This window comes from Pinus tabuliformis, chromosome Q, assembly GCF_031772625.1.
Source record: "Pinus tabuliformis cultivar Carrire ecotype Pingquan chromosome Q, CPIR1, whole genome shotgun sequence".
In the NCBI taxonomy this organism is placed as follows: domain Eukaryota; kingdom Viridiplantae; phylum Streptophyta; class Pinopsida; order Pinales; family Pinaceae; genus Pinus; species Pinus tabuliformis.
The window spans coordinates 42,763,380-42,773,088 of record NC_142296.1 but is presented as its reverse complement, the minus strand read 5'-3'; the positions used below and the strand labels follow the sequence as shown (position 1 = coordinate 42,773,088).

General features: G+C 35.7%; 1 protein-coding gene across 1 annotated transcript; it reads left to right on the top strand.

Moving 5' to 3' along the window:
* The first annotated feature begins 7,171 nt into the window (after nucleotides 1-7,171).
* LOC149218195 (fatty acid elongase 3-like) lies at nucleotides 7,172-7,774 on the top strand. Its single transcript, XM_089386505.1, has one exon. The coding sequence runs from the start codon at nucleotides 7,172-7,174 to the stop codon at nucleotides 7,772-7,774; it is 603 nt and encodes a 200-aa protein (XP_089242631.1).
* Nucleotides 7,775-9,709: the final 1,935 nt, after the last annotated feature.

The following is a 9,709-nucleotide window of genomic DNA, read 5'->3' as shown; positions in this document are numbered from 1 at the left end:
GCATTTCTTCAGATTTATCAGCAACTTGTTTTGCTGCAATTTCTCCAAAACATATCGAACATGTCAAAAATGCTCCTCCCTGGTTTTGCTGAAAATCAATATATCGTCAAGATACACAATCACAAATTTCCTAATGAACTCCTTCAACATTTCGTTCATTAGGCACATAAAAGTACTAGGTGCATTACTTAACCCAAATGGCATCACCAACCATTCATACAGCCCTTCATTAGTCTTGAAAGCTGTTTTCCATTCATCCCCTTCCCAGATTCTAATCTGGTGGTATCCACTCTTCAAATCTATCTTCGAAAAATATGCTGCCCCGCTCAAACAGTCCATCATATCGTCCATTCGTGGCAATGGAAACCTGTACCTGATCGTAATCTTGTTTATTGCTCGCGAATCCGTGCACATCCGCCATTCGCCTCCTTTCTTGGGAGCAAGAACTGTCGGAACTGCACATGGGTTGAAGCCCATGTGCAATTCCGACAGTTCCTACAACATTTCCTGGATTTCTGCAGGTAAATTAGAAATTTCAGTGTGCAACAACACTGTTCTTGGTCTCCTTACAACAACATATTTCACTTCATCATCTTCAATTTGCTTTAAAAATTGTTTTCCACCCACCAATAGTACTTTTGTTCCACTAGTTTCTATTGTTTCCTCCTCCTTGATGGGCACTAGCATATGCTTAATCCCATCCTTAACAAACTTGTAATAGTTTGTCTTCCCATCATGAACAACTTTTCGGTCATACTGCCACGGTCTACCTAGTAGAATATGACACACATCCATGGGCATGATGTCACAAATAACTTGTCCCTATATTTGCCAATATGGAATTCCACCTCACACTGCTCATCAACTAGCAGTTGGTGACCCTTCTGTAACCACGACACCTTATAGGGGGTTGGATGCTTCAGTAATTTTAGACCCAATTTCTCCACCATCTCTGTTGCAACCAGATTATCATTGCTTCCACTATCTATAATCAACTTGCAACATTTTCCATGTGACTTGCACACAGTCCGGAATAATGCCTTCCTTTGGGTTTGTTCAACTGTTTCTTTTTCTCGTTTCAACAATACCTTATTCAAGACTAAGTCCTTTCCTGTCTCTGGTGCATTTTCTACCTCCTGAGGCAGTGCCTCTGCTTTTTCTGTCTGAGCAACATATGATCCTCTTTTACGAGCCTGTTCTCCTTCAGTACACTCAAAGGATTTGTGTCCCCACTTGTGGAACTTGTAGCACTGGTAGGCATCTCCTCTGCCTCTGCCATTTCCCCTGCCTCTCAGGTATGGCCTTCCTCCCCTAGTGCTGCCTTCCTTTTCTGCTACTCCTGAAGTTTTGGAACTGTTTCCCTCTTCATTGTTGTTGACAACTCTTCCTTTGCCAAAGGATTGCCCTTTCCCTCTGCCAGTTCCTCGTCCCCTCCTGGCATTCTGCTTCCTTGTGATTTTTTCTTCTGCCTTTAAGGCACTTTGGTATGCTTCCTCTATGGTTTTTGGAGAAAGAATACTTATCTCATCCAATATCTCCAACCTTAGGCCATTCACAAACCTTGCTATCTTTTCCGGGGTGTCTTTAGTATAACCAGCTCTCAAATTCACCCGATAGAATTCTTTAGTATATTATTCCACCATCATTCCTCTCTACTTCAAATTTTGTACCTGTCGATGCAAAGCAATATGGTAATCTTTGGGCAAAAGCCCTCCCTTCATCTTGGCGACCATTCTGGTCCACTTTTTAATTGGTAACTTATTCAATCTTGTCCTTTCTACCTGGACACTGTCCCACCATAAGGTTGTGTGTCCTTTCAGCTTGGTAGCAACGAATTTAACTCTCCTATCTTCGTCGGCCTCCTCACATTCAAAATACTTGTCCAGCTCACTAATCCAATCCAACAACACTTCTGTGGACAAACTGCCATCATAGTTTGGAATTTTAGGTTTTGGCTCACTGCTAGCAAACAAAACTGACCTTAACAATTTAATCTTAGGTCCTTCTTCATCTGATCCATCTGTTGTAACTACAGCCTCTTCCTCACTATCATCTCCTACTTCCAGATCCCTTCTCCTTCCTGCTTCTACTGCCTCCAAACGGGCATTCAGGATCCTAATCTCTTCCCTCAATCCCTCATCTACTACTCTTCGAATAGCTCTGCAACAACCTCTTCTCCCAACTTCAATTTTATAAGAAAATCAGTTAATTGTTCCTGCTCTAATACCAAATTTGATGGGACCAACCCTTGTCCTTTGACCGAATACAAAGATTTGATAAAATGAAATTATTAATGAAATGATTTTTGTGAATTTCGAGGGTGTTTGGATATTTTGCTGTGGTTAATGTTTTGATACGGTTCAGGTTGTGAGGGAGACACCTGTCTCTACCTCAGTTCCGTCCTCCCGCCTTACGCTACACTTGAAACCCTAACTTCTCGCTTGTTCTGTCATTTTGATTTTCATTCCATTTTGCGCTGAGGGGGATGTGTTCTCTGGTTTACACTTGCAGGATTTGTTGGTTTTCCCTATGGCGCTTTGCATGATTTCTTCGGCCACAGCTTTGATCAGTGGCGGAGCTCTACTAGTATTTTGTCACTGCCAATGGCTTGTTGTTTTGTTTGCTGGTTTGTCTGAGGGTTTTCGGCTTATCTATTGGCGTTCTGCAACTCTGCTCGGAAATTAATATGGCACGGTGAAGGGTAGCTTCCCCTTGAATGTATCTGGCAACACTGTTATTGTATTTTGTTTGATTACTGGTTCAGTGGTTTCGTTGTTTAACTTGTCATTGGTCACTGTGCATCCATGTTGCGGCCACGAGGTGACCCAGTACTCAACCTCGGCGCGTGGCTAACTCAAGTATGCTTTCCTTCATTGATTCAGTGTCTGCTATGCTTTTCCTACCGGTTCTGACAGTCGGTGCTCCTTGTGAGCAGGGTTCCTTGTTGGTTCGCGGCCTGTTGAGGCCTCTCCTCCTGCAATTTGTCGACCCTTCCTCTGGTAAGTGATAAACCCTTACCCTATTTTCTTCATTCGGTTGAGATTTTCTTTCTTCCCGCTATTAATTTTTTTTGTGCGGTGGTTGCAGATGGATGTCGAGCGAGCAACTGTGGCTCCGGCTCCTCTTGCGACTCGTTAGATCGGGTAGGGTCTTTCCATGTATCTCGTGCTTGACATCTGTTGATATTGCTGAGTCTTGGTCTCAGGCTTCGACCTCTCTGTCAGTCACTCAGTCCATATTTTGGTCTCGTAGAATATAGGCAGGTCGCTTGGTTTGTTTTAATTTGGGGTTTCTAAAGTCAATGTATGTTCAGGGTTTCGAACCCAGGTTACTCTGTCTATTTGTAATATGAACTGGTCTTAATTTTAGACTGTAAATGAATTTAAAGGACTTCTATAATGTTCCTTCAAACAATATTTGCAATGAAAAGAATGGGCGTGTTAATTCATGTGGTACCTGGTCTTTGATGCTGTCTTCGAGCTGGAAATCTGGTTATGCTTATTATGAAACCCTCTGCCTGTTTTCTTTGTTGTATGCTCGATGCTCTTCAGGAACTATAGGTAGTTGTTGTGAGGTTTGTTGGCTCTTCGATGGTTATTCTCTTCGTGTGACTGTAGCAACACCTCCACGCTCTTGGTCTTGTTGTCTCTGATATTCTCGATGTCTGTTAAAAGATTTTAATATGCCAATACTTGTTTCTGCTTGGAAATGCACTCAATTTATCTTAGAACAGAAAAGGAATTTATCTAGTTGCAAATTGGATTCAGATGATTTTCAAAAGTTACTTGTATATTTTCTATTACTCTTATGTTATGATGGAAATCAACCTTTACAATGTTTCGTTCTTCTCTTTTTGTATGATTTGTTGAACAGTTTCAAAACTGTCAACAGTTACAGGTAGTTACCGTGAGTAACTGTTAATTTCCTATTTTCCTAAATTTTGGAATTAATTAAAAAAAACAGAGTTTTTGTTTTCTTTGTTTCTTCTAAAAAAACATCTTAACAGAAAAATAAAACAGAACTTGCTGTCGTGTCCCAACTGCTAATAACTAAGAAAATAAAATTAATGAAAAAAACAACTCAGGTATAATGACCTGTGAACCTGTTAACTTGTGAGACAAACACTCCCTATTGTTCACCCTTGGTTGGATGCTCCTGCATCAGATTTAAGCATACTTAGACTACTAATGCATATGATAGTAACAAGACACAAATTTAAAGTGATGTCTCTAGTATTGAAAGAGTTGTGTGCCATCACATTGTGTTAGGAGTCACAGTTGGGTTTACTTATATAAGTAGACAAGACGATAAAGATGTTGTGGATATGCTCATAGTAATTAAAACAAAAACAAAAGCAATAACAATACAATTTTGATTAGTTAGCTAAATTTAATTTTATGTTGTAAAGTAAAGATAGACACGATTTGAATGACTTGCAATTGTATTATTGCTTATATGGTTCTTTAAATGATGTGTCTTTTCATTTTCTCTAGTATTTCTAAAAATAGTTGTATCACCATTTGCTCGATCATTATTATCATTCTTGCCTCATTATTAATATTCATTGACAAAAAGAGTCCTCGACTATTTCATTACAATTACCCTTTATTTAGTTATTACAATTTAAAATGAGATTAATTATTACTCACGATGATAATTACAAAATGCCCATTGACGTATCATTATTATTATTTTCCCTGTTTTATAATTAATTTTTATTGTTTGAAATTTACGGTAAAAGTAGTTATTTTGATTCAAGTTTTTTAAGTCATTATTGTTTCAAGTTTTTTTAATTTTTATAATTATATAAATTAAATTACAAAAAAATATGAAAAATAATGTGATGAGTGTATTGGTATATTATAACTAACATCTGGATGTTCCAACTTAGAAATTTGTGTGGTTATGCAAGACACTTGGTTTTACTACATTAAATACAAGTATGAAAATGTTTTAATTCAACTGGGTCATAATTTTACATTAGGATTGTTACATTTCAAAAGCTTTGTGATTTTGTAAAAATATTTGGTCAAAAGAATGTTAGCTATGAAACAACGAACTTAAAAAAGATGATTCACTGAAGGTTAATACAATCAAACTCAAGCCTTTAGACACATAAAATTTAAAACTAAATCTTATACTTTGTCCATTATTATGGTTACATCTCTCTCAATCACCTTCAATGAAAGTTTCATTTTTTACTCTAATTTAACTATATTTAAACTAAACAAGAGTTTCTACAATGTAACCCATGTTCAAATGTGACAACTGGTTCATACCTTTCAAAGTTCAATAATTAAATCTTATACTTTGTCCATTATTATGATTACATTTCTCTCAATCACCTTCAATGAAAGTCTTATTTTTTACTCTAATTTAACTATATTTAAACTAACGAGAATTTCTACAATATAACCCTTATTCAAATGTGACAATTGGTTCATACCTTTCAAAATTCAATAATTAAACTAAGTGACATGGAATACTAACTATACAACCTTATTTATCTCCTAAACTCTTGAAAAAATAAAAATTTATCTAACCCTTTAAAACTCTTAAACTCTTCCAAAAATAAAAATCAATAAACTCTTAAACTCTTCCAAAAATAAGAATCCATGTAACCTTATGTCATGATTATATTGATCATAAAAATCTATTCAACTCGATGTTTGAATATCATGAGTATATTGTTATCCATATTTATACATTTTTTTTTTTTTTTTTTTTCTGTCCAATGTTGGTCACTTCACATTAAAATTTATAAAAGAAAATAAACCCAATAAATGCATTATATAAGTTATATATAAATACCATCGAACTTTATTAACTTATAATTTATCATTTTCTATTCATAAGGGAGATAGGGTTTGAATGTGGATCACTAACCTATATTGGTGGATATAGGGTTTGAATGCGAGTCACTAACATATATGAGTGTGAATATGGATCATTGCCATCGTTCGGTTAGATTCATAATTTTTAATTTCTGTTAGAATCATATAATGTATTTTAAATCATCAGAACTAGTAATTGATTGGAATGAATGTAAACAACTAACATCTATGAGTGCAAATATAAATCATTACTATAACTTAGTTTGACTTATATGACTATAAACCAATATATATAGCTTAGTTTGATTTATAATAATTTTTCTAATATACATATATCTTATAGTAATTTATTAAAATAATGTAATTCGAATTTAAAATCAATTTTGATTTATAATTTATTATTTTCAAATACGCTGGTAGGGTAAGGTTATCTAAGTTTAGAATTATAGAATTATGAGGAAGTTAGGTTATTGAGTTTGGAGATTTTGAAATATTTTACAATTTTGATGGGTTCATATTTTTATAATATTATGAAATTTATAAATAATCGAATTTGTTAGGTGAGTTTTTGGAGTATGCTTTAAAATTATTTTTGTTTGACTAAGAGTTCATTTTTTGGGATATAAGGAAATAGTTTTATGGCTCAAGAGTCAAAGGCATCTGGCACGAGCGAAAGCCTGTCCCCTTACACACCACCAGTGAGTTATTCCAGGTGGTTTGGTTTTCCTTGAATAACCGCAGGCTATTCCAGGGGCATGGTTTTCCTTAAATAATGGTGATGAGTCAATCTGCATTTATATAGTTAGCAACCAGAGATGGTTGTCTTCACCACTGACTTGACAACTTAGCAGACCACTGGCTTGACAACTTAGCAGATGGTTGTTTTCACAATTAGTTTGACAGATAGATTTCCCACCTTCTTTGACTAGGCCAAAGTCATTGGCCTCGTGTGGACAAAACAATGATGCCTGGATTTGCAGGAACTTCGGTAGAAAACTCGAGATTCCGCATTTGACATTTCACAGATATTACAGATATGCATGACATGATTGTTATCGGCGAAATATAGCGCGAGGGAGATTGAAAAACTCGCAGATAGCGGATGATTACCTTTGACTTGGCTGCCAATACAGATAGAGGTCGACCATTTGTGAATCACACATGTCTGCTCCGCCATGATAGTATAGAAAGAAGCTTCTGTTGTGTGCCTCATTTTCAAATATGTAGTTGGCACGTTTCTCACTTTGATTTTCTAGGGATCCCCATTTCAATACCCCATAACAACCCTGCCTGGATTTTCAAATCCCTAATCAAATGCCTGAAATTAATGTTAGATCATGGGAATTAAAGCTTATTCTTCTCCTCTGGTAAAATTGGATCTGAGATATTGGGTAGCAGAGCATCCCATAATTGCCCATTTTAGATGGGATCACAATGCTTGGGGATCATCATGGCTGTTCTTGCTGGCCTCTGTTTCTGCATATATCTTCTCTGTTTTCTTCCTCAAATCCGTTCTTCTCATATTTAAGAAGAGGCCCTTGCCTTTGGGCCCAATCCCAGCAATTTATAATTTGGCACTTCTGGTGATTCGAGTCGCCATTTTTGTGGGCTGCTTGGTGGCAACTACTGTGGAAATAAAGGAGACGAGGTGGATATGGAGGAAATCCATGAATTCTGCAGAGTGGGTGCTCTGTTTTCCTCTCGGAACTCGTTCTACTGGGCGAGTATTCTTCTGGTCATATCTCTTCTATCTCACCAAATACTGTGAATTCATAAATACTTTTATCAGAATTCTGAGTGATGAGCCCGTTGGTTTTGTTCACATTTTCGACCACTTGATTAGGGTTTTTGTGTGCTTTTCCTGGCTGGAATTCTCGCAATCTCTTCAGGTTTTAGGGATTCTGACCAGCACCTTAATGAAGGCAATTGTGTGCAGTTAGGAATTTTGGCGTCCGGCCTATCGACCAAATCTGGCAGCCATGTTTCAATTGGTTGAGTCCTTCATAATGGTTGCAGGGTCTGTTTGGATGTTGAGATTGCATTTCACGAGGGAGGGATGCAATGGCATGGCCTCCTGGATTTTCAATGCCTGTGTTTATTCTCTCCTCTTTTTGGTTCTCTGGAATTCAAACCTCAAACAACATTTCAAAGCTCCTACCAAGTTCAATCAATCAGTTCAGCGAAGCAAAACAAAATTAAATTGAAAGACTGAACGCCTGAGGGAATGAATAAGGCTGAACTCTATCATTTGAGGGATTCAGGGAAGCATTTGCACACATTGGTATATACCATTCATTTAGGTACTTCAGATATCACAAAACGTTGGTAATATGGTTTACTTAAATTTGCTAAGTTTGCCACCATGTAACTCAGCAAGGAGACGTTGTATGATACAGTTCTATTATCTTCTTGTTTGGCCTTCTGCAATAATATTGAACAATTTTGCTGCACACTACAGGAGATTTTGATCATTTTATGCTTAACTCAGTTTTCCCATATGTGTTTGTCAAAGCTGTTTTGGTTTTTTTATGATGCAACTCCCTTCACATTTAAAACTTAAAAAATCCAAATTCCCACTCCATGAATTTTAAAATAAAAATTTCTATGATATCCATCTTTGCAGTTTAAGAATGCAGAGAAAAATTAAATTTAATGGCTTAACGAGATGAATGCATTAAATAGCAATAAGAATGAATTCCACTGTCTCACCAATACAGTTTACAGTTCAATTCAGCTTTGATCACTGGAAACACCATCCAATTACAGTTCAATTTATCTCTGATCATTAGAAACACCATCCAAATCAAAATCCTAACAAGTCATTAAGTGCCAACTAATTAAAATCCAATGATTAAAAAATTAAAGAAGTATATGAGTAGCATAAGTCATAATTCATAATGTCCCAAAGTCCTCAAAGTCCTCTCAACACTAAAACATAAGTCAACTCCCCTCAGAACCTTCAATGCTCCCATGAATGATTAAAAAATTAACGAAATATATGAGTAGCATAAGTCATAATGTCCCAACAACCTAAATTATAGAAGGAAAAGTCCTCAAAGTCCTCCCAACACTAAAACATAAGTCAACTCCTCTCAGAACCTCTAATGGTCCCATGTACAATAATCCAAGGTAGAGATTTAGGTGACAAGCTATAGTTTCTAGAATCATCAACGTGATCTGGTTATTAGAGGGCATTATGTTCAAGCAGATGAAAGATAAGATGATTTCACTGTGTCCCCCGAAGTACCATCATCTTAAATCAATCAATGTCCATACAATGTGTCCTTATCCATGTGCTAAAATCTGGACTCTAATATAATGGTATGCCATAATATTAAAATTCAAATTTAATTATATATATAGAAGGTGAATTTAAATTGAAGTTAGGTTTAGTGTTGGATAGAAAAATGATATGTTTATTTATAGGATATTGTTACTAAATTTGTATAAGGTTATTTTTAATGTTAGATGGAAGAATGATCTATTTACATGTGGGATGTTATCACTAAATTTGTGTAACGCTGAAGCTAATATTGAACGAAAAAATGATCCACCCATCTTTAAAATACTATGGCTATATTTATGCTTAAGCTTACTTAAGCTTACTTCAATGTTAGATGAAAAATAATCCACCCACCTACCACATATTGTCACCAAGAGACAATTTTTATCCCAACATATATCCACACCATCAACCCTTCTTTCCATAAAAATTGAAATTAATAAAAACTAAACCTCTCATAAACAAATTAATTTACACCTAATAAATTAAATTATATTTAAAATTTACAAACATCTTAATTTATTAAATCAAAACGATAATCAACTTTAATAATTTTATATAATAAAAAGAAAAAAAAATCTCACATACAATT

Excerpts from the sequence above, each read along its gene's own strand:
- LOC149218195 (XM_089386505.1), top strand. The coding sequence starts at position 7,172 with ATGGGAATTAAAGCTTATTCTTCTCCTCTGGTAAAATTGGATCTGAGA.